Below are 25,560 nucleotides of genomic sequence, written 5' to 3' on the forward strand. Positions count from 1 at the left end.
TGTACCCAATGGGGCTGCCTGGCAGGCCCGTTTGTGTTGCTGTCCCTGTGCCCTGGGCCTGGTGGTATGTAGTGGTTGAGTGTTCTGAATGCTAGGAAGAGTCTGATTTGCTCTTTAATTTTTTTCAGAACAAGAGCGGTCACTTCCTTCGTGTGCCAATTCTTCTAAGTTTAGATGAGGAAAACCCCCACATGTTCAGAAAATGTGGCCCATGTTGTAAACAGAAAGAAACTTGGATGCTGTTTCCACTTCATGAAGCATGTTGTCAAGACCTGTCCTGCCCCAGCTGTAGACGGGGGTAGTTCCCCTTTCCGTTTATAGAACTTTGGGTCTTGACTTCTTTTTTCTTTTAATTATATTTTGTTTCTTAGCCAGCTCTCTCTTCTTCACAAATTACCAAAGAAAGCGTTTTAAATGTTTTTTTTCTGTTAACATAGTTAGTGGTCCTAATTGAGGGATTAGAACTGGATCTTAGTTTTGTGTTTTCAGAAATGTTTCTAAGTCAGAATCACATGTCACGCATTCCCCCACCCCCCGCAATGAAATTGGACAAATTAAGTGCATTTTCTTTTTCTCCTTTTTCTCCTGCCAGCTTTTGATTGGATATTTCCCTTCTGCCAGATGCAATCTGCTTTTCTCTTCTGGCTTCCCTCTGAACTTTTTGGTTTTATAAGTTGAAAACTATAACCTCCCACATCACACCAGTCAGGTTTTGTGACTAGCTGGTTATTCTTAAAGTCTGAACTTGAGTTGGCTGCCGCTGTCTGAGATACAAAATTGGGGTGGCTTCTCAGAGTTAAGCTGGTGTAGTTTTCACAAATATTTTTCTCATCTAAGATTTGGCTCCAGATGAAGGTGAAATATTTTACATTCTGGGCCAATTAATAAGTTTATTGGCACTGAACACTTTGTACCATTTGCTAGGATGCTGCAAGCTGCCTTATTTTTATTATCAGAGCATTTGAAAAACATGTGAATGTTTGAGAGACTAGCTAGGTGATCTTTTCCCTTGACCAGTGGAGGAAACTGAGGCTCAAAGAGGTTGTGAGTTGCTGAAGGTCTCCCAGCAAATCTAGGCTGAGAAGGCACAACCACAAATGATGATGATGATGATGATAAAAATTTAAGGGTCAAGTATTAAATATAAAACCAAGCATTAATACTTATATTAAATTTCCCTTTCCAAAAGTCTCAGTTCTAATGGATGAAGATGCAGCTGACTGGGCTCGAGCAGGTGCACTGGCTTGGGACTCAGAAGCCCTGGCCTGTTGTTTTGAGCCTGCCTGCCTCTGACAGAACCCTCGTCCAGCTGTCATAAGTCCTCTTTGGAACGAGGCAGGGAAATCAATAAATATAATCGCTTACCCTCTTTGAGCTTCAATTTCCTCATCTATAAAGCAGGACCTCCTCGGCAGGTGGTGAGAGTCAAATGGTAGCGTGTGGGTGGAAGTCACAGCCCAGTTAATGGGATTGCTGATTTTGTGGTGACAGACAGCCACACACTTAGGCTGTCACATATCAGTGTTGTCAGAGTAAAATCCAGTACAATGAGACTGTCACTTTGTCAATAGCAGATTGGTTTCATCTCAAGTGCCCCATTTTAGCAGTTGCTTAGGGCTGTCGGGAGGACTGCATGTAGGGGGATTCGGAGACTGTATCCAGGCTCAGCCACATGGAGTATGAATTGATTAGCTATGTCTGCTGTGGGCACAGGAGTGGGAGGCCTCCATTTATGCCCATATCTGCCATCCATAGGCTATACAAATGCAGAGAATTTTAACAGGCAGGGGCGTGTAGTCATTTTGACTTGTTAAGGATAAAGCTCTCAGTGGGCCTGACATTGACTACAGTACAGTTTCTTCATTTTCATGACTTTGCTGTGGGTGGGAGATGGTTCCATTTTATAGCCTTAGAATGGGGTGGGCCTTAAGTCCCAGTAATTCTTTCAGATTGGGACTCTATTGTGTGCTCAGAATCTGTCACAAGCCATTGAAAATCAGTTGCTTTTGGGGTAGCAATTGATCTCCCCAATTTTTTACCCTCCTGTTGAGGGCCAGAATTCTGGGGCTGTTGTTAAAAATGGTGAATTGGATTTATTTCTAGACACATTCAGTGAATCTGAAACGCTGGCCTTGCCCCCCGCAGAGGTAACTTCCTGTCTCATTGGCATGCGATTTCTTGTTCTCTGTTCAACTTACATTCCATGGCTGTGGCCCTGGGGACCCAGAAGGCTCCCCTGGCACTGCCCCTCACTCCTGGAGGCTGACTGGTGTGAAAGGTCAGGGATGTGAAAACCTCTGTGAGAAAATATCGTTCACATTTTGGCTCTTGAGCATGAAACACATCGTGATGTTGTAGTGCACACCTGGCCCCGACGTGTGGGTCCATTCCAACTGCAAAATTGATCATGTCTGATGTTCCTCTCTAGTCTCACTGGGTTGGTCTTTTTTTTTTTTCCCTTAAAGGTTCAGTCATTTGGAGAAAGGATTGTGCTTTTCATTCTAAACGTCGTTATTTTTGGAAGATTGGAGAGAAATTTGGATGATGATGACATGTTTTTTTTACCTCATTCTGTGAAGGAGCAAGCTAAAATTCTGTGGAGGGATGGAGCAGCTGTTGGATTTTACACAACCAAAATGAAAGGTGAGGGGCCCACAGCCGTGTGGGGTCACCGCCATTTCAGGTTTGGAGGGGAGGCTCTTTAGATGTCTGCCTGCCTCAGAGCACTTCCTTAGCACAAGTGTTACTTGGAGAGAGTCTTCTGGCACAGGAAATATCACTAATTCAGCTATCATGTAAATAAACTGAAGGTATGGGTTTCATTTTCACCACATTTCTCGTTTTACTGGCAAACAGGGTGAAAACCATGTCCCTTTGATTCCCAGGCAGTGCCATGTCCCCTGTAAAATACTTGTTGCAGTTAATGGTGTAAAATGACTTTGCAAGCACAATGCTTTTCATTTCTTTTATTTAATGTCACCAATTAGCTGTCAGGAAAAATACCATTGCTAATAGCTGACATGTGGTGCAGAAGCACACTGGATGCCAAGATTTATAGACATTACCTCAGAAGAGAGAAAGGTTGGCCATGATAACAAGGTTAGGCTAAAAGACTGGGACTTATTTTTAGGGGCTGTGACGAGAAGTGAGTGTGGAACTAGTACCATTTTGCTGAAGGGATTGGTCTCTAAAGTTGCTTTCTTTAAGTTTCTTTAGTTTTGAAAGGCTGTCAACATCTCTGACCCAGCTGGTCCCAGCTCTGTCATTTGGTTCTTATAAAGTTCTAAATTTTAGCAAAAAATAAAATTTCCCAATAAACCGCCATGGATAGGCTGCTTTCTGAGTTGTTTTTTTTTCAGAGGATGAAGAGGCTGATTCTGGTTTTGAGCTATGGTCACATTATGTATATGCTGCGCCTGTCCAGGGTGGAGTAAATCTGCTTTTCTCCTTTTTTTTCCCTCAGTGTGATAGCACAAGTTTCCCATGCCAACAACTCCTTTGGTTAATTATTTGTCACGGTTGGTCATAGAGGCTTAAGTGCCTGTGTCTTTCAGCTCCTTTGGTCATGATAGCCATTCGCCCTTTGGTTTTGATGTTCCATTTCACTTTTTTGAGTGGCCATGTTCTTTAGTCATTAATTTGAGATAGACCAAGGTACCTGGAGAATAATGAAAATGGAAGTGATCCCTTTTGTGATTCTTCTTTCCTGAGAGACTCCATTCATTGTCATTTTCTACCAAATGGCTGGTCTTAAATCTGTCACAAAATCATTTGTGGCATAGACGTCCTACTAATAGTAACAAAACTGTTAACAGACACCAACTTGGTGTGTGAGAACCACAGCTGTGGGGCAGAAGGAACTTGACCTTGGTCTTGCCTTGTCCTGCTGCTGTTCCTGGTCACAGCGATACCCTGGGCTTTGCTCTGTGGGGTGAAGAAGAGGTTGGTTGTGGCTGCCTCCTTCCCAAGGCAGACCCAGAGCCTTTTTTTTTTTTGGTGAGGAAGATCAGCTCTGAGGTAACATCCGGTGCCAATCCTCCTCTTTTTTTTTGCTGAGGAAGATTGGCCCTGAGCTAACATCTGTGCCCATCTTCCTCCACTTTATATGGGACGGCACCACAGCATGGCTTGACAAGCAGTGCATCGGTGCGCGCCCGGGATCCAAATCTGCGGACCTTGGGCCACCAAAGTGGAGTGTGCACACTTAACTGCTTGTGCCACTGGGCCAGCCCCAGACCCAGAGCCTTGGAGTGGAAGGAGGACCTTCAGACGTTGAGGTGAGGCAGATCAGACCAGGTGCTTGAATTTCTGCCTCCTCTTCGTTTCTGATGAATTATATGAATTCGGTATCAAACCTGTAGAAAATTAAAGAAAGAAAGAAAATATATTATCTGGGTTACATTGCCAACTTTTAATTTTTTTTTACTGCCTATTTATGGATTATCTTATTTTTGAAGAGCCAAAATAAAAGTATTTCCATGGAGTAATTATATATATGTCACCACCAGCATTGTATGAGAGTTCCAGTTCCTCTGCTTCTTTGCCAATACTTGGTATTGTTAGTCTTTTGAATTTTAGCCATTCTCCAGGGTGGAAAGTGGTATCTAATTTTGGTTTTAATTTGCATTTTTGTAGTGACAAATGATATTGATCATATTTTCGTATGCTTTTTTGATAGCCATATATCCTTTTTGGTGAAGTGTTGATTCAAATATTTTTGCCCATTTTTTGTTAGGTTGTTTGTTTTCTTGTTATCGAGCTTTAAGAGTACTTTATATGTTATAGATATCATTTCTTTATTAAACTTATATTTTGATAACATTTTAATTTTGGTATAATAGTGTTTTTCAAAGAACAGAAGTTTTAAGTTTTGGTGAATTTTTGTGATATTGTGATTTTGTGAATTGGTGATAATTTATCAGTTCACCAATTTTCATTGTTATTCCATTCAAACTATTTTCTTATTTACTTTGTGATTTTTATGGGTTATTTAAAAGTGAATTTTACATTTACAGATATTTGTGGGCTATTCCAGATGTTTTATTTTTTGTTGATTTCTGATTTAATTCTGTTACAGTAAGAGAAGATAGTCTGTTACATTTTAATATTTTGAAAACTGTTGAGAGTTGTTTCATGGCCCAGTATATGGTCTATCTTGGTAGATGTTCTATATGGACTTGAAAGAGTGTGTATATTCTGCAGGTATGGGGTTTAGTGTTCTGAACATGTCAGTTAGGATAAGGTGATTAGTGGTGTCATTCAGATTTTCTACATCCTTGCTGATATTTTTATTGAGTTCTATTAATTTCTGAGAGAAGTCTGTTAAAGTCTTTATCTATAATTGTGGATTCATCTGTTTCTCCTTTTAGTTCTGTCAGTTTTTACTTTATATGTTTTGAAGGTTTGTTATTAGTCACATCTATATTTATGATTGTTATATCTATCTGATGTATTGACCATTTTATCGTTATGAAGTATCCCCAATAATATTTCTTGTTATGAAGTCTATTTTGTCTGATATTAATATAGCCACTTCATCTTTCTTATGCTTACTGTTTTTGTGGAAAATATTCTTTGTAGCTTTTTACTTTTAGTCTGTTTATGTCTTTATATTTAAAGCATGTATTTTGTTAGCAGCATACAATTGGGTCTTGGATTTTAAATCTAGTCTTAAAAACCTGTGTCTTTTTATTAGAGTGTTAGTCCATTTACATTTAATTATTGATATGGTTGTACTTAGGTCTTCCCTTTTGTAATTTGTTTTGTCTCCTGTTTTTCTTTGTTCCTCTCTTCCTCCTTTCCTGTCTTCTTTTGTTTTAATTAGATATGTAGGTTTTAGTATTCCACTTTAATTTCTCTGTTGGCTTTCTAGTTCTATATTTTTACATTTTTTTTTTTAGTTGTTGCTCTAGGGATCAAATGCATCTTAAACTTATCCCAATTTACTTAGTTAATATTGAATTACTTTAGGTAAAATATAGAAATCTTGCAACAGTGTATTTTTATTTACATAGTGGTATTGTTATATATTAGATCTGTTTATGTTATAAACTTATCAGTACTGAGTTATAATTTTTAATTTAAGTAGTCATAGCTTTTAAAGATATTTAAAAAAGAAAATAAAAAAATACATAGTTTTAAAATATTTACTCACATAACTTGCCATGAGGAATTTTTTTGTATTGGTCCCAGTCGCCATTCAGTGTCATTTCCCTTCAGGCTAAAGTACTTCCTTTAGAATTTCTTGTAGTGGAGTTCTACTGGCAAGAAATTCCCTGTTTTTGTTTACTGAAAATGCCTTTATTTTATTTTGTGTTCACATTTGAAGGATAGTTTAGCTGGATATACAATTATTAGTAATCGTTTTTTTTCCTTCGATGCTTTGAATATGTTGTTCCAGTATCTTCTGGCTTTCATAGTTTCTGATGAGAAGTGAGCAAATATTTATTGTTGTTCCTTCATATGTAACATGTCATTTTTCTCTGAATGCTTTCAAGACTTTAGCTTTTTTGCAGTTTGACTGTGATGTATCTAGGAGTGATTTTATTTTTATTTATTTTTCTTGGGGTTTGTTCTCCTTTTTGAATCTTTAAATTAATGTTTCTACCAAATTTGGGAAGTTTTTGGTTATTATTTCTTCAAATTTTTCATGCTACTTTCTCTTTTATTTTTCTGGGATTCTAGTTATATGTATGTTGGAGTGCTTCATATTGTCTTACAAGTCTCTGAAGTTTTGTTCCTTGTTCTTCATTTTTCTCTTTTCTTTGGATAATTTTTATTGATCTATATTCAAGTTCATCTGCCATCTCCAGTCTGTTGTTGAGCCCATTTAAAGATTTCATTTATTGTATTTTTCAGCTCTAGGATTTCTATCACGTATAGTTTCCATTTCTTGGTTGAGATTTTCTGTTTACTGATTGAACACATATTTCCCTTTCATTTTTTGAATGATTTTGTTTTAATCCTTTGAACATATTTATAAAGCTGTTTGGATGTCTTTGTCTGCCAAACCCAACATCTGGGCCTATTTAAATTCAGTTACATTGGCTGCCTTCTTTTCCTGAGTATGGATCACACTTTCCTTTTTCTTTGCGTGTTTAGTAATTTTTGGTTGAAAACTAGACATTGCATATATATAGTAGCAACTCTGATTTTTTTATGTATGTTTTTTTTCCTGAGGATTTTTGATCTAGTAGGCATTCAAGTTGCCTGGATTCAAATCTCAGACTTTGTTTCCTTTGTGATATGCAGCTGCTGACATCTGTTTGTATGACTTGCCATGGCTGCTTCTGTAGCCTGGCCCTGTAGAGGTGTTCCCTTTGCCTGCAAAATTGGTGGTCAGACAAAGATTTGGGCTTGGGTGTTGCTTACCATCTCTGTGGTTACCTTGCTTTTTGCTGGTTTGGGGCTCTGTACTCTCACCCTTTAAAACCTGTTTGACTTTGGCTTTCTGCCAGTTGAGCTGCCCAAGTTAAGGAATGTCCTTGGTTAAGAAAAGCATCAGACTCACAGGTCTGATCTCGTGTAGTTCCATCTTTCAGGAGTAGACGTCTCTCTGGTCTCTGACTTCTTTTTGTTGGGTCTCCTTCACTCCTGTGTAGGTTTATTTATAAGCCAGGGATTTGGGCGGTTGCTCTGAATTTGGGCTTCATTCATTCTGTGGTTCTCATATTGCCAGGATTTCCTGTTTAAGTTGCCAGCTGCTGTTTTAGTCCTAAACCCTAATCTCTGACACCTTCAGCTGATAAAGCTATGTTTTTTCCTGCCAGTATTTGTGTAGCCATGGGGGTTGAGTTATACCCTATGGCCGGTAAGTTGCAAACTCACAGGTTTTATCTATTCCAGTTGCAATTTTCTGAAATTAAATTTTCTTCTGGCTTCTATGTGCTTTTGAATTCCTTACGGGATCTGTAAGTGATTTCTTAAATTTATTTTATAAGTGGTTTTTATATGTGAGACTTTGCATGACCGCTTCATTTTACCATCATTATCTGATGGGGACTCTGTTGCAGTATGAATGATAACATTTTATTCCTTGCCTTCTCATCTTTTTCTGTAAGTTGAGAGAGGGATTTATTTTGATGAATTAGAAAATAGTTGATATTAGCAGCATGCAGGTAAATTAAAAAATAGTTTAGATAGTGAATAGATATATTTTATAATGTTTTATTATTTTACACATATGATTTGTGAAAAATCACTGGTGAATACATGTGGTTTAATTGACTATGGGAGGAGTTTAGAACTTCAGAACAGTTAATGATGTGTCTTCAGTCCTGGCTCTGTCTTTGGTGTTTGTCACAGTGTCATATAGTGTTGTTGTCTTGATGCTTAGGATGTGAGTATAGCACATGGCATGCTTCTCAACTTTGCAGCAGTACAATTTCTCTCCGTAGTTTAGATCCACATGATTCAGAATATCTATTAAATTAGCTTGGGCTAGGCTGAAGTTTATAATTTCATTCTGTGAGGAAAAGAAAAGATACAGATTCATTGCATAAATAGGATCACAGGGGCCAGGTTTTACCTGTTTAAGAGTATACATTGTTCCTAAGCACATTTTTAGCACATTGATTTGTGTGTGTGTGACTTTAAGTATTATTTAAAAAAAAATTTCAGACAGTAAAATTGACCCTTTTTTTGACTTTATAGTTCTATAAATTTTGAGCCATGTGTAGATTCATATACCACAACCACTATGAAAATACAGAATAGTTCCATCATCCCCCTAAATGCCTTCATGTTATCCTTGGTCATTCCCCCCAACTCCCCGCCCTTAACCCCTGGCAACCACTGATCTGTTCTCCATCATTATAGTTTTGCCTTTTCTAGAATATCATGTAATCGAATCATATAGTATATAACCTTTGAGACTGACTTTTTTTACTCAGCATAATGCCTTTGAAATTCATCCAGTTCAATGCGTATATCAGTAGTTTGTGCCTCTTTATTGCTCAGGAGCACATTCAATTTGCAGACAAGTGAGGGCCTTTGTATAGAATGAATGAGATCTTTTCAGGTAGACCTCTCTTTGGGAACATTTTGTTAATAGGCTGGTTTGAGTTTCTCCCTTCGTTGATGGTTCTATGATTGCCTTTCCTACAAAATATTGACACTCTAATCATTTCACTATTTCATGCTGAAATTCTCTCTAGATAATCAAAATTAGTGAGGTTTTACTTTTTTTCCTCCCAAACCACCAGTCGATGAGACTGTTAGCATTCAAGGGAAGAAAATACTGGGTTGGTGAGTGGAGAGTCAGCCAATTTAAGGCAGAGCTAATAAGTATTTTGCTTTTGTATAAAAATCTAAAAAGAACAGCTGTACATTTTAGATTCCTGAAAGCCAAACACTAATGCAAATCATAAAAACAAGAGAACATGAAACACTGGAAGGTACCAAATTAGGTGATCTGCAATCCAGACAAGCATGTGACCTGTGGGAGGTAGTGATGCTTGGAAGTGGCCTCAGCTGCCTTGCCCGTCTCTAGTGCCTCCTGGTCTCCCCTTCCCGAGATGCCCAGTGCCAGAGGCACCTCCTTCCCTGATGTCCTGTCAAGCAGGGGCCCTCATGTCATCTTCTGGGCTTTAGCAGAAACATAAGCAGCAAAAAATGGAGTGGTAAGAGTGTGATGTTGGTTCAGGTTCCAACTCCACAGCCCAGTAAGAAAGGGATTGCTGTTGCTAGGAATAGAAGTCCCCTCAAGGGCTTGCAAGACAGAGTATTGGAAAGGTGTAGGGGAAGTGCATGGGATACAGCCTGGCTTCTTGTGCTGAGATGGGTACCCAACAGCTGCTCCATTCTCATCTTTGCAAACCAGCTTGCTTTACTCACTTTGTTTCCTATTTCCTCATAATCTTGACTTTAGTTTGCCGTGACGTCCACCTGGCCTCTAACTGTACCTGCCTTAACTGTACCTGCCTTAAAGGGCCAGGACCTACTATACTTCTAGTTGCACTTCATTCAGAGTCTCTTGGAAGAATCAGATTCGTCTAGCTGGGCTGTGGATTGGTTTCTTTTGGATCACGGGTCCACCTTTAGCTCAGTTGTCTATGGACAGGTGGGATGGCTTTTGTGGTTCAGATATGGCCATCTAGACTTACTCTTTAACTGAGGCTGTGGTAGGGGCAATTTTAAAGAACTGTGGGCTGGGCAAACACCCTATAGTAATCCAAGAATCCTGTTTATGAAGTCTCAGCTTGGGCTGGAATACTTCCTGTCAAGACCGCTAGGCAGCGCTTCATTGCTACACAATGGATAATACCCAGTGGAGTGCTCCCGCAGACACAGTTTGTGCTACTCACTTATCGTGGACTCCACCCCAGACCTGCTGCATCAGAAACTCTGGTGGTGGAGTGGGCCCAGCAGTCTATGGTTTAACAAGCCCTCCAGGTGATTCTTGTGTAGTCTAAAGTTTTAGAACCACCCATCTAAGGCATGCGTTCTCAGTGGGGTGGTATTGCCTCTAACAGGCAAACATTCATTCTTGGGGAGCAAAAAAAGCCTTAGATATTACAATGGTTTTGTGGCTCTCCAAAGCTCAGCCCTACCCAACAGGTCTTATTCCTTAGTATTCAATTTGGTGGGGGATGACGATTAGGAAAAAATGTCTAAAAGGCTCCTTAGATTGGTGATAATGAAAAAACGTTTGTGAACACTGATCTAGGATGGATACTTAGAAGTGGAACTGCTGGGTGTAGAGGAAACACTAACTCAGCTTCCCTAGGTGATGTGCAGCTGTTTTCCAAAATGGCTGCACATGTTTACCAGTGGAAGGTGAGAGTTTTTGTCACTCCACATCTTTGTCAACACTTGGTATTGTCTAGCTTCTTCATGGTTGCTGATCTCTTTTCTATGAAAAAATATATCATCTTAAAGGCTATTTTCTGATTGTTGCTAGTATATAGAAATGGCATCTTTTATGTATTGAACTTATGTCTGTAAACCTTGCTAAATACTCCTATTAGTTCTATAATCTGTTGGTAGTTTCTTTTGATTTTAAATTTTTTCTACATTCTCTGCCATATGGACTGGATAGTGTGCAGCGTCCAGCCTAATGTTGAACTGAAGCAGTTCTTCCTGCTGTAATCTATAAATGAGATGAATTACTGGTGCAGATTTTCTTATGTTCAACCACCTGGGATAAATCCAGTTAGGTCAAATTTATTTCCTTTAAGCAAATAAGCTTTTCTTCAATATTTTTAAAATAAATTTTATGACACCTTATAAATAAATTCTTGTTATAATAGTAAAATATGTAGAAAGGAAGGATACTTTCAGAAGGAAAAACAATATAAAGCTTATCTCCAAATGTGTCTAGTTTTGGGTTGGTTCACGTTAATGTATTATTTTTAGTAGTTTTTGAGAAAAGATGATTATTACAAATAGATATTATAAACACTTAGTCCTACTTACTGAAAGTGATGTTTTTCTGGAGAACATATTGGCAACTGTGGCCTGTAGCCCAAATTCTGCCGATCACCTGTTTTTTTAAATAAAGTTTTATTGGAACACAGCCATGCCCATTTGTATTGTCCATGGCTGATTTTGCGCTACAACTGCAGAGGTGAGTGGTTGCCCAAAGCCTAAAGTATTTTCTATCTGGCCTGTAGAGAAAAAGTTTGCCAGCCCCTGTTCTAGAGAATATAATTTAAATGTCTCGTATTTTTTAAAAAATGATTTTATCCAGATTGGTCTTAGCAATGTTCCTTGGTGGATAGAATTCAGGAACATCCAGACCGTTTATTGGTATCTTCAATAGATGCTCCACTGCCCCAGGTTTCAAGGGAGTCTGGTTCTAACCTTGTGAAGCAGGCTCATGACAGACATATCGTATGATTGTAACAAAAAGATAGTGCCAACAGTTAGCAAAGGTTAATGCTTTAACTATTTCTCTTTTGGGTTTCTGTGGTTTTGGAGTGTCCCAAATGTCTTTATAATCTGAACTTAAGCTCTCTGACTGGCAACTGTGGCCACTTGACCTGAATTTGGATTTTTAGAGCAGTTATTTTAAAAATGCTCCACAGAGCCACTGACAGCCACTGTCAGCATATTGTCTTTTGGGATTAGCAGGACAAACCTGGACAGGTGCTTCACAGCCCCACAAATGCAACTTTGCAAAAGGAAATGCACCAAATGCTGGTTGCCTTTGGCTGGCCCCCGGTTATTTTATGCTCTGTGGACCTGCACCATAGCTTTCCTGGTGCCCAGATCTTGATTCTCAAAAATAGCCGGATAGTGGAAATACACTGTGGCATTCATCTTGCCACTTGCCTTTTCTTTCTTCTTCCTTCCTGACGCCTCTCTTTTTATGAAGCAGATACAATTTCTTCCATTGCTTTTTGGCTGTCTGCTGCTATCATTTCCCCATGGTGCACCCTCTGTGAATTCTGTCTTAGGTAGTCCACGAATTCACTCATATCTTCATGAAGTAACCCTCTTTGTCTTTTTCTTTGTTTTGTTGGGGTGCATATTGTTAAGAGAGAGCCTGTTGGTATCACGTCGTTTACTCTTTGGTAGGCTTTGTCTTGTTCTCAGAGGTTCCTTCTTCAGGTCCTCCCAGGCCGTTGAAGGTAAAGCCCTCTTATGGGCAGTGTTGGTCTGTGCCCCTAGTCGTGGTTTCATCATAGATGCCTTATTGATCATGTGTAAGTCCTCCAGAACAGCCAGGGTAGTGAGCAGAGAAACCAGCCCCTTACAGTGATCAAAATTAACTTTATATACTCTATTGAATTCCGTTTGTTAATACTGGTTTAATTTTTTTGTCTTATCTTCATGAATTACTGTTATTGACCTATTTTTCCTATCCTTGGCAGCTTTTTATCTTTTTCCTTGAAAAGTTATGTTATACTCATAGACTGAGTTGGAGAATACAGGCATACTTCATTTTATTGAGCTCTGCAGATACTGTGCTTTTTACAAGTTGAAGGTTGGTGGCAACCCTGCATCGAGCAAGTCTGTCTGCACCATTTTTCCAACAGCATTTGCTCACTTTGTGTCTCTGTGTCACATTTTGATAATTCTTGCAATATTTCAAACTTTTTCATTATTATTATATTTGTTATGGTGATCTGTGATCAGTGATCTTTGATGTTACTGTTATTGTTTTGGGGCAGTATAAACTGTGCCCATATAAGATGGCGAACTTAATAAATGTGTGTGTTCTGACTGCTCCACCAACTAGCTGTTCTCCTGTCTCTCTCCTTCTCCTCTGGCATTCCTATTCCTTGAGACACAGCAATATTGAAATTAGGCCAGTTAATAACCCCCCAATGGCCTCTAAGTGTTAAGTGAAAGGAAGAGTCGCATGTCTCTCACTTTAAATCAAAAGCTAGAAATGATTAAGTTTAGTGAGGAAGGCATGTCGAAAGCCAAGACAGACTGAAAGCTAGGCCTCACGTGCCAAACAGTTAGCCAAGCTGTGAATGCCAAGGAAAAATTCTTGAAGGAAATTAAAAGTGCCACTCCACTGAACACACAAATGATAAGAAAGTCAAACAGCCTTATTGCTGATACGGAGAAAGTTTTAGTGGTCTGGATAGAAGATCAAACCAGCCACAACATTCTCTTAAGCCAAAGCCTAATCCAGAGCAAGGCCCTCACTCTCTTCAATTCTATGAAGGCTGAGAGAGGTGAGGAAGCTGCAGGAGAAAAACCTGAAGCTAGCAGTGGTTGGTTCATGAGGTTGAAGGAAAGAAGCTGTCTCCATAACATACAAGTGCAGAGTGAAGCAGCAAGTGCTGATGTAGAAGCTGCAGCAAGTTATCCAGAAGATCTAGCTAATATCATTAATGACAGTGGCTACACTAAACAACAGATTTTCAGTGTAGACAAAACAGCCTTATAGTGGAAGAAGATGCCATCTAGGACCTTTCATAGCTAGAGAGGAGAAGTCAGTGCCTGGCTTAAAGCTTCAAAGGACAGGCTGACTCTTGTTAGGGCCGAATGCAGCTGGTGACTTTAAGTTAAAGCCAGTGCTCATTTACCATTCTGAAAATTCTAGGGCCCTTAAGAGTTATGCTAAATCTCTGCTTGTGCTCTGTAAATGGAACAACAAAGCCCGGATGACAGCACATCTGTTTACAACATGGTTTACTGAATGTGTTAAGCCCACCGTTGAGACCCACTGCTCACAAAAAAAATTCTTTTCAAAATATTGCTGCTCATTGACAATGCACCTGGTCACCCAAGAGCTCTGATGGAGATGTACAAGGAGATTAATATTGTTTTTGTGCCTGCTAACACAACATCCATTCTGCAGCCCATGGATCAAGGAGTAAATTTGACTTCCAAGTCTTAACAAATACATTTCATAAGGCTATAGCTGCCATAGTGATTCCTCTGATGGATCTGGGCAAAGCAAATTGAAAACCTTCTGGAAAGGATTCACCATTCAAGATGCCATTAGGGACATTTGTGATTCATGGGAAGATGTCAGAATATCGACATTAACAAGAGTTTGGAAGAAGCTGATTCCAACCCTCACAGATGACTTTGAGGGGTTCAGGACTTCAGTGGAGGAAGCAACTGCAGATGTGGTAGAAACAGCAAGAGAACTAGAATTAGAAGTGGAGCCTGAAGATGTGACTGAAAATTGCTGCCATCTTATCATAAAACTTTAGTGGATGAGGAGTTGCTTCTTATGGATGAGCAAAGAAAGTGGTTTCTTGAGATGGAATCTCCTCCTGGTAGAGATGCTGTGAAGATTGTTGAAATGACAACAGAGGATTGAGAATACTCCATAAACTTAGTTGATAAAATAGCAGCAGCAGGGTTTGAGAGGATTGACTCTAGTTTTGAAAGAAGTTCTACTGTGGGTAAATGCTGTCAAACAGCATCACGTGCTAGAGAGAAATCGTTCATGAAAGGAAGAGCCAATCGATGAGGCAAGCTTCATTGTCGTCTTATTTTAAAAAATTGTCACAGCCACCTCAACCTTCAGCAACCACCACCCTGATCAGTCAGCAGCCATCAACATCGAGGCAAGACCCTCCACCAGGAAAAAGGTTACTGCTTGCTGAAGGCTTAGATGATGGTTGCATTTTTTAGCAATGAAGTATTTTTTAATTAAGGTATGTACATTGTTTTTTAAGACATAATGCTATTGCATACTTAATGGACTATAGTGTAAACATAACTTTTATGTGCACTGGGAAACCAAAAAATTTGTGACTTGCTTTATTGCGATATTTGCTTTATTGCAGTGGTCTGGAACGAACCCGTGTTATCTCCAAGGTATGCCTCTATTCTCTCTTCTTCTGTTCTCTGGAAGGGTTTCCTTGGAATGTTAGTAGAACTTATTTCTAAACCCACCTGGGCCTGGCGTGTTTGGTATGGGAGGGTTTTAAACTACTGGTTTCGTGTTTTAATGCTTATAGGGGAGTTTAGTCTTTATGTTTTTTCATGAGTCAGTTTTGGTGGGTTGTATTATCCTAGGAATGTGTCCTTTTCATCTGTTTTCAAATTTATTGGAATTGATTTATTTGTTCTATTCTCTTACCTTTTAAATTTCTTCCACATCTGTAGTGATATTTCTATTTTAATTCCTAATATGCTTTATGTCTTGTGTCTTCTTTCTTTCTTACTTTAGCAACTCTTGAATTTAAAAAAAATTCTTTATGTTGTATCTTTGTTTCATATTTCATTAATTTCTATCCTTCTTTTCTCCTTCCCTGTATTTTCTTTGAGCTTCTTCTGTTCTTTTTCAGTCTTTTAAATTCTGATGCTTGGCTTGTTCATGTTCAGCCTTTCTTGTTTTCGACTGTCAGCATTTATGGTTAAAATTGTCTCACGCTGCTGGTTTGTCCAGTTCACCCTGCCATGGCCTCATGGGTGAAGTGTTCTCACTGGTTCGAGCTTTGACATCCTTTTCTTTTTTTTCCCACCCCCACCATTTACTCTGAATTGTGATCTCCATGGATATGTTCCCATGGTCTTTTTTCCAGCATTAATTATCCTGAGGTAACAAAGTCTTTCTGGATACTTAAATCTCCCTGAGGGACAGCAGCTTTATTCTGACTTTGGATAGTGCACATCTGGAAGTTGCCTGAATCTCTCAAGTGTCCTTAGGGATAGAGGCAGTCTGTGGAGTCAGGGAAGGTAATTTTGGATGTGAAGCAGCCAGAAAGAAGAAGAAAGGGCCCCAGGAGGCCTTGGTTCTTGGCTCAGTTCTGCCACCAGCTACCTTGGTGCTGTGGTTGGTCTCAGTGTGCTCTGGGATCAACAGACTCCCAGTGAGCTCACGAGAGGCAGTACTGGGCAGTTGTTGCCCTCAAAAGGGAGCCAACCCCATGTTCTCCATGTTTTTAGCCTTTCTTGACCCTGTCAGCTGCCCTGTCTGTAAAATGGGTAGAATGGGTGAGATCGTTGCTAGGATTCCTACTAACTAGTCCATGCCATGTGGCGTGAGTTGCTTGGACTTTGTTTTCTGATTATGAGTGGAGAGTCCATTTGAGTGCAACCAGCTTATTGCCTCAGCCCCTGTTCATAATTAGGTTGTTATATTCTTATAACAGTTAATTAATATTCTTATTAAAAAGCCTATTTCTTTGGCTTTGGGAATTGATTTTACAAAGATGGATTTTATTTGACCAACCTGAAGGTGTGATTAGCCTTTAGAAAAGGCTGGTGGAGTGCTTTTGTTTCTTTTCCCCTGCCCCTCAGCTTTTTATTTTGAAATAGTTTTAGATTTACAGAAGAGTCACAAAGATAGTGCAGCGAGTTCCTATTATATGCCTTTACCCACCTTCCCCTAATGTTAACATCTTATCTACACGATACAATGATCAAAAGTAAAAAATTAACATTGGTTAATTTTACGGTGCTGTCCTTCTCTGGTAGGATCTGATCCGGATACCACATTGCATTTAGAATTCAGGTCTCCTTAGTCTCCTCTTCCAATCTGTGACCACTTCTTGATTTTCTTTGTCTTTCCTGATCTGGACATTTTTGAGGAGTACTGGTCAGGAGATTTATGGAATATCCCTTAGTGTAGGTCTATCTAATATTTTTCATGATTAAACTGGGGGTTATGGGTTGGGGAGAAGTGATGTGCCTTTCTCACAGGCTCACATCATGTGGGGAGTTCATGGTAGCAACATGGTTACTGGTAATATTCACCTGGTCACTCAAGGGGGTGTCTGCCAGGTTTCTCTGATGTAAAGTTACTATTTTTCCCTTTCCATACTTGATTGTATCTTTTTAATACAATTTTAATTCAATTCATTTTATCTTTTTAAAATCAATTTTATTGAAGTATAATTTTACATCCCATGAATGTTGCCAATTGTAAGAGTACCATTCAATGATTTTTAGTAAATTTAGAGAGTTGTGTAACCATCACCACAATCCAGATTTTGGGTATTTCCATCACTCCAAAAAATTGCCTGTTTGGTGTCAGTCTGTTTCCATCCCAGCTCTAGGTAACCACGAGTCTCTCTGTCTGTATCAATTTGCTTTTCCTGGACATTTCATGTAAACAGAATGATACAATATGTGGTTTTTTGCGTCTGGCTTCTTTCACTTAGCATGGTGATTTTGAGGTTCATCCAAATGGTGGTGTATCTTAGCGTTTCATTTCTTTTCATTGCTGACTAATGTTCCATGGTATGAGTGGACCACATTTTGGTAATGCATTTACCAGCATGGTTTCCCGTTTTGGCTGTCATGAATAATGCTGCTGTAAGCATTCACATGCGTGTCTTTGTATGGATGTGTCTTTCATTTCTCTTGGGTGGGTTCCTAGGAGTAGAATTGCTGGGTCATTTGGTAAGCATATGTTTAACTTTTTAAGAAACTGCCTAATTATTTGACAAAGTGGATGCCCCATTATACATTCCCATCAGAAATATATGAGGGTTTCAATTTCTCCACATTCTCTCAGCAGTGATTATTGCTTGTCTTTTTGATTATGGCCATTCTGGTAGGTCAAAAGTAGCATTTCATTGTGGTTTTAATTTGCATTTTCCTAATGACTAATGATGTTGATATCTTTTCATTGATTATTAACCATTTGTATGTCTTCTTTGAAGAAATGTCAGTTCAGATTATCCATTTTTAATTGGTTGTTTTCATGTTATTGAATAGTAAGAGTTCTTTATGTATTCTGGATATGTATTTTATCATCAGTGTGATTGGCAGACATTTTTTTTACAGTCTGTGGCTTGTCTTTTCATTTTCTTTCTTTCTTTCTTTTTTTTTTTTTGCTGAGGAAGATTCACCCTGAGCTAACATCTGTTGCTGATCTTCTCTTTTTTTTTCCTTGAGGAAGATTAGCCCTGAGCTAACATCTGTGTCAGTCTTCCTCTATCTTGTATGTGGGTTGCTGCCACAGCGACCACGTGCTAATGAGTGATGTAGGTCTGTACTCGAGATCCGAACCTGTGAACCTGGGCTGCTGAAGCAGAGCATGCTGAACCCAACCACTGTGCCATGCGGCCGGCCCCATCTTTTCATTTTCTTAATGGTGTCTTTTTAAGACACCATTGGTTTTCAGTTTTGATGAAGTCAGATTTGTCAATTGGTTATGCTTTTGATGTTGAACCTAAGGACTCTTTGCCTAACCCAGTGTTGTGAAGATTTTCTTCTAAAGACTTTATAGTTTTAACTCTTAAATTTATGTCTAATCTGCCTTTTTTTTGTGTGTGTGAAGATCAGCCCTGTGCTAACATCTGCCAATCCTCTTCTTCTTTTTTTTTTTTTTTTCGCTGAGGAAGACTAGCCCTGAGCTAACATCCATGCCCATCTCCCTCCACTTTATAGGGGACAACGCCACAGCATGGCTTGCCAAGCGGTGCGTCGGTGCGTGCCCGGGATCCGAACTGGCAAACCCTGGGCCGTCGCAGTGGAGTGCGCACACTTAACCATTTGCGCCACTGGGCTGGCCCCTAGATCCATCTTGAATTAATTTTTGTATATGATGTGAGGTAAGGGTCCAACTTCATTTAAAAACACACCTAATACATTAAGAAAATTAATAGACTTTATTTTGTAGAGCAGTTTTAGGTTTACATAAATATTGAGCAGAAAGTACAGAGAGTTCCCATATCCCCCCCATACACACAGTTTTTTCTATTATTAACATATTGCATTAGTGTGGTACATTTGTTACAAATCATCAACCAATATTCATACATATATTGGTTGGCTAGGGCTGCCATAACAAAATACCACAGACTGGGTGGCTTAAACAACAGAAGTTAATTTTCTCACGATTCTGGAGGCTGGAAGTCCAGGATCAAGGTGTTGGCAGGTTTGGTTTCTCCTGAGGCCTTTCTCCTTGGCTTGTAGTGGCCATCTTCTCATTGTGTCCTCACACGGTCTTTTCTTGTGTGTGCGCATCCCTGGTGTCTCTCTGTGTGTCCAAATTTCGTCTTCTTTTAAGGACACCAGTCAGATTGGGTTAGGGCCTACCTTAACAGCCTCGTTTTAACTTCATCACCTCTTTAAAGGCCCTGTCTCCAAATATAGTCATGTTCTGGGGTGTTGGGGGTTTGGGCTTCAACATGTGAATTTTGGGAAGATACAAGTCAGTCCATAAGAATGTATTATTATTAACTAAAGTCTGTAGTTTACATTAGGGTTCATTCTTTTTGTTTACATTCTGTGGGTTTTGACCAGTGTATAATGACATGTATTTACCATTATAGCAACATATAGAATAGCTTGACACCCTAAAAATCCACTGTGCTCCGTCTATTCATCCCTCCCTCCCCCCTAACCCTTGGCAACCACTGATCTTTTTACTGCCTCCATAGTTTTGCCTTTTCCAGAATGTCATATGATTGAAATCGTATGGTATGTAACCTTTTCAGATTGGCTTCTTTCATATAGTAATATACTTTTAAGGATTCTCCATGTCTTTCTGTGGCTTGATGGCTCATTTCATTTTAGCACAGAATAATATTCCATTGTCTGGATGTACCATAGTTTTATATTCATTTACTTATTGAAGGATATCTTGGTTGCTTCCAAGTTTTGGCAGTCATGAACACAGCTGCTATAAACATTTATGTGCAGGTTATTGTGTGGGTATAAGTTTTCAGCTCCTTTAGGTAAATATAGAGGAGCACAATTGCTGCATCACACGGTCAGAGTATGTTTGGTTTTGTAAGAAACCACCAAACTGGCTTCTAGAGTGGCTGTACCATTTCGCATTCCCATCAACAATGAATGAGAGTTCCTGTTGCTGCACATCCTTGTCAGCATTTGGTGTTGTCAGTGTTTTGGATTTTCGGCATTCTAATAGGTGTGCAGTGGTATCTTATTGTTATTTTAATTTTGCAATTCCCTAATGACATATGATGTTGAGCGTCATGTTTTCATATGCTTATTTGCCATCTTTATATCTTCTTTGGTAGGTGTCTTTACATATCTTTTGCCTATTTTTTAATCAGGTTGTTTGTTTGCTTATTGTTGAGTTTTAAGAGTTCTTTGTATATTTTGGTAACAGTCCTTTATCAGACATGTCTTTTGCAAATATTTTTTCTCAGTTTGTGGCTTGTCTTCTCATTCTCTTGACAGTATCTTTCACAGGGCAGAAAATTTTAATTTTAATGAAATTCAACTTATCAATGATTTTCTTTCATGAATCGTGCCTTTGTATGTAAAAATGTATCACCAAACCCAAGGTCATCTGGACTTTCTCCTATATTATCTTCTAGGAGTTTTATAGGTTTGCATTTTACATTTATGTCTATGATCCATTTTGAGTAATTTTTTGAAGGGTTTAAGGTCTGTGTCTAGATTCGTTTTTTTGCACGTGGATGTCCAGTTGTTCCAGCATCATTTGTTGAAAAGACTGTCCTTTCTCCATTGACTTTGTTTTGCTCCTTTGTCAAAGCTCAGTTGTCTCCATTTGTGTGGGTCTATTTCTGGCCTCTCTATACTGTTCCAGCTTTTTTTGTTTTTTGCTTATGAATGTCCAGTTGTCCCACCACTCACTGTTTATTGAAAAGACTGTCCTTTCCCCATTGAATTGCCTTCGTGCTTTTATTGAAATTCGAAGTATAAGAGTATGTTTATGGACTCTCAGTTTTGTTCCATTGACCTCTATGCCTATCCTTGCATCACTATCACACTGTCTTGATTACCTTGATTTTATAAGAAGCTTTGAAATTGGGTTGTGTAAAACCTCCAACTTTGCTCTTCTTTTTCAAGACTGTTTTGCTTATTGTACAGACTTTGCATTTCGTGTAAGTTTTAGTATCAGCTTGTCACTTTCCACAAAAAATCCTGCTGGGATTTTGATAGGGCTGACATTGAATTTACAGATCATTTTGGGAAGAATTGCCACCTTAACAGTATTAAGTCATCCAGTCCATGAACATGGAATTTCTCTTCATTTGTTTAGATCTTTAATTTCCCTCAACAATGTTTTGTAGTTTCCAGTATTCAAGGCTTGTGTTTCTTTTGTTAAATATATTCCTAGGTATTTACTTCTTTTTAATGCTCTTGTGAATGGAATTGTATCTTTATTTAAATTTAAACCTTCTTAGCTTTGTAAGACGTCACCGTTTGGGGAATGTTGTTCTCAACGTCTGTAAAAGTTGGAGGTTATATAATTCCCACCAAGTTGGTGCTGTCTTTTCAGGCACATTGAGGGTGAAATCCAGAGACTTTGCAGTCACCATCTTGAGTGAGTTGGGGTTGCTCATTGGCCATAGGTTATTTGTCCATTCATTTCTGGTACAAAACCAGCTATGTAGCTCACCAGTCTTTTGGTTGGCAGTTAGGGTGGGACTCAGCAGCGTGGTTTTCTAGTCTAGGCCCGGCTGGCTTATGTGTCTGTGGCCATCTGCCCATCAGGTAGGTGGCTCTGCTTCTTGGGGCTGACTAGATGTTGGCTGGGACTGCAGGGGTTTCTCTCATGGTGACAGGCTAGCTCGGGTTTGTTCTTGTGGTGAGTGGCAGGGATCTGAGAGCGATAGAGGGGTACTGGACCCCAGGAGGCCTAGGCTCAGAGTTGATGTGCTCTCACTGGCCTCATTCTGTTGCTCAAAGCGAGTCATCAGGCCAGCCAGATTGAAGGGGAGGAAAAATAGACCCATCTCTTGATGAGAGGAGCTTCAAAATCACATGCAAAGGGGTGTGGCTATAGGAAGGGGAATAATTGTGACCACTTTTGTGCACAGTTCCCTACAGTAGGTTGTATCTCTGCAGTTCCGTCTGGCTGATTAGAATCAGAATCCTTTTTTTATGTTTTTGGAAATTACCCACCTTCTGAATCTTGGTGGGGACAAGTACCACCTCTTCCAATAGGAGCTGAATATGCTACATATTTGTTTTCCTGGACTCCAGTGCATCTAGGGCACAGGCACCTGTGCAGTTTGGAAGTGAGGGAGCTGATGTAGTAGGCTCTGCATGGCATTAATTTTCTGGTTAGGGTGACGACAGAGGTGACTGGTTGCAAGGCCGAGTTCCCGTTGCAGAAGCAGCAGCTGTGCTGGTGTTGGTGCTGGTTGCAGTAAAGTTAAGGTCAGAGTGGAAAAGTGGGAAGGGTGCCAACTGTCGCCTCTCTTGCTCTGCTGCAGCAGGGTCATCGACGTTTTATGGGAAGCAGGACTTGGTGCTGCATCTGTTTGGGGTTAATGCACTTTGCCATCGTTGGACACGATGAGCTCTTGTTAGAGTTAATGAGACAAGCCATGCCCCAGAGATGTGTCGGTGGGTCTCTCAGCCCGCATCCCCTGGGTTCAGGGAGCACTTTGATGTTGCCCAGATGCTCCTCGTTGGCTTCAAGAGTCTCCGAGAACCATGCACGGTGAGAGGAGGTATGAAGAGTCTGGGTGCACCAATGGCCTTGCTCTGCTCAGTCACCCAGGTTTGTGTTTCATTTCAGTGCAATAGTCTAGTGGCTGCACTCGTAGCAGTTAATGACATGTGGGCTGATTAGTCAGCTGGAGAACTGGTGGTTTGGACTGATCTGCTATTTTGTCCTTGGTTGTTTAGTTTGTGAGGCCAGCCCTGCTTCCAGGTGGTACCAGTGACCTGGCGGGTTAGCGCAAGCCCAGGGGACAGGTCATGTCTCTTGCTTTCCCCACAGGCAGCCTCTGTGGCAGTGGCATAGGTGTGTGCTACCTGCTGCCTGTCTTCGACACCGTGTTTGTCAGGAGGAGATACCGTCGCCAAGGCCTGGGCATGGCCATGCTGCAGGACTTCTGTGAGACGTTCCGAGAGGAAGAGGCCCTGGGGGTCAGCTGCCCGATTTCTCCTGCCATGTACCAAGGTAAACCCACCTTGCGTCAGGTAGAAGTGTTTGGGTGGCAGTGATGGATAATACATGTGCACTACAGGTGATTCTGGAATTCCCGGAGGAGGGAGGTGCCTTGGGGTCCTCGGCACTGTGACATGCATGTAGGTTTTCTCTTCCTCCTGAGAAATCTGTCATTGCTTCACCACAAATGAGACTTTATACTCGATCACAAGGGGCGAACCTTTCCCAGGCTGAGGAATAATTGGATTTAGAAATAATAAAAACAAATCGACACAGCGTCAGAGAGAGGCGGAACCCAGAGACCTGCTGCTGTGCTGCGGTGGCTGATGGGCCCTCGGAGGCTCTCTGCTCTTTCACTTGAAGCTTATAGTTTGTCGCTTTGCCCTTTCAACTGGAAGCTGCAGGGAGCCCAGGAGCCGAAAGGAAGGGCAGTAGCTGGTGTGCAGAGGCCAGCTCTGAATGCACTGAGCCACGAGCACCTCTGTAGCTCTCACTGCAGAAGACGGTTCCCCCTTCTTCTGTTCTCGTCCCACTGAGTCCCTGTATTAGTCAGGGTTCTCCAGAGAAACAGAACCAATAGGATGTATATATATATGTGTGTGTATGTATGTGTATATATATATATAGAGAGCGAGCGCCTGAGAGAGAGAGAGGGAGAGAGAGAGGGGAGGTTTATTGTAAGGCATCGGCTCAGTTGATATGGAGACTGAGATGTTCCAAGATCTACAGTTGGCAAGCTATAGACCCAGGAGAGTCGATGGGGTGGTTCCAGTCCAAATGCCAGCAGGCTCGAGACCCAAGGAAAGCTAATGTTTTAGTCCAAGTCTGAAGGCAGGAAAAGACCAGTGTCCAAGCTCAATCAGTCAGGCAGGAGGAGTTCCCTCTTACTTATGAGAGGGTCAGCCTTTTTGTTCTATTTTCAGGCCTTCAACTGACTAGATGAGGCCCACCCACATTAGGGAGGGCAGTTTACTCAGTCTACCGATTTAAACGATAATCTCATTCAGAAACACCCTCACAGACACACCCAGAACAATGTTTGACCAAATGTCTGGGCTCCCCTGGCCCAGTCAAGTTGACGTATAAAATGAACTATCACCATCTTCCGTGTTCTGGAATAGAAATCTTTATACATATTTGCCAGAGGAAGTTCAAAAAGCTCTGATGTTAAACGCCGCCTTCCAAGTCAACAAGTGTGGGAGAGTCTGGTGAGCATCTCCCCCAGGATCTGCTTGCCCTCTGGGAAGCAGCCCCCACGCCCCTGTTGGGCCCTGCCTCACTTCTTGTCATGCAGATGCTTTTGGACCCTCAGTGTTGCATTTCCATTATGAGAGGAACCACAGATAGGAGAGAAAAGGGGGGGACAGGCGAGGAAGCTTCTGTTGCTGTGAAGTTAGGAGAAAAGCAGGTGAAACATATTTTCCCTCAGGTGTATTTCATTGTTTCTTTGTGTTTTCAAACTCTTAGTCTGTAATTGAACTCTGAAGATCCTTGTATTTCTGCAGAGTGCTTGAGGCTTCCTGCACTGTGTAGCTCATTTTGAGGTGTTAGAAAGTTCTGGAATCCAGGCAGCTGGTTCTCTATCCACACCACTGTCCTGTCCATCCCTCTCCTTATTCTGGCTTCAATTCTGAGACCTCTGTTTGAGTGCCTTGGCCCTCAGGGCAGCCACCTCGGGTTTCCTCGGGGGAACAGCAGGCTCCAAGGGCGGCACCGCACCTAGGCCAGTGCTGCGGAGGCCCTGGCGGGGTCCACAGATCCCCGCTTTCCCTCCTCCTGGCAGAGAAAGGAGACCTGACGGTGCTGATTCTGAATCACGCTCCTCGTCTCGGGGGTTTCAGCTGCCCGGGTGCTGGGGCTTGAGCTCTTACGTCCCCCTGACTGCGCCTGGGTGCGTGGGCCAGCAGGCGGAGCGTAGAGGAAGAAGCAGCTGGAGGTTCAAGACGTGCCTGGGCCTGCAGCTGCATGCTTCACGGAGCGGCTTTTATCGAGTACAGGCCTGCCTTTCAGCTGCACATGAGGGACTCCTGCTCAGGGCCTCGTGCTTCCGAGCCTCTTGAAGCTGCGCCTGTCTCCACGGGGTGGGGAATCTGTGGGCCCAAGAGGATGTTCCCACCCGGGTCCAGTCAACTGGCTCAGGGTACCAGCACCCCAGGATTCCTGCCAGTGGCTGCTGAGGGCCCCGGTGGACTCCATCCCTGGATACGGGCCCTTGAGGGCCGACCACGCCACCAGTTTGCGTATCCTTAGGCTCCAGGGACAGCTTCTGGTGGGACGTGGATGGAGTGTGGGTATGGTGTCCACATTTCTATGCACAGGCCCATTGTAGTGGGGGGGAGCCAGAGTGG

At 41.1% G+C, this 25,560-nt stretch overlaps 1 protein-coding gene across 4 annotated transcripts in view; it reads left to right on the plus strand.

Annotated features, from left to right (window-relative positions):
• Positions 1 to 25,560, plus strand: part of LOC131406405 (protein FAM169B-like) — an 84,871-nt gene that overhangs the window by 49,432 nt on the left and 9,879 nt on the right. For 3 of the 4 annotated variants that reach the window (XM_058542365.1, XM_058542367.1, XM_058542366.1), the window contains exons 5-6: positions 2,466 to 2,643; positions 23,042 to 23,224. In XM_058542365.1, coding sequence (XP_058398348.1) covers positions 2,466 to 2,643; positions 23,042 to 23,224 — 361 coding nt within the window. The remainder of the gene's footprint in view (positions 1 to 2,465; positions 2,644 to 23,041; positions 23,225 to 25,560) is intronic. The other variant, XM_058542368.1, reaches the window with a different exon arrangement.

This window comes from Diceros bicornis, chromosome 5, assembly GCF_020826845.1.
Source record: "Diceros bicornis minor isolate mBicDic1 chromosome 5, mDicBic1.mat.cur, whole genome shotgun sequence".
In the NCBI taxonomy this organism is placed as follows: Eukaryota; Metazoa; Chordata; class Mammalia; order Perissodactyla; family Rhinocerotidae; genus Diceros; species Diceros bicornis.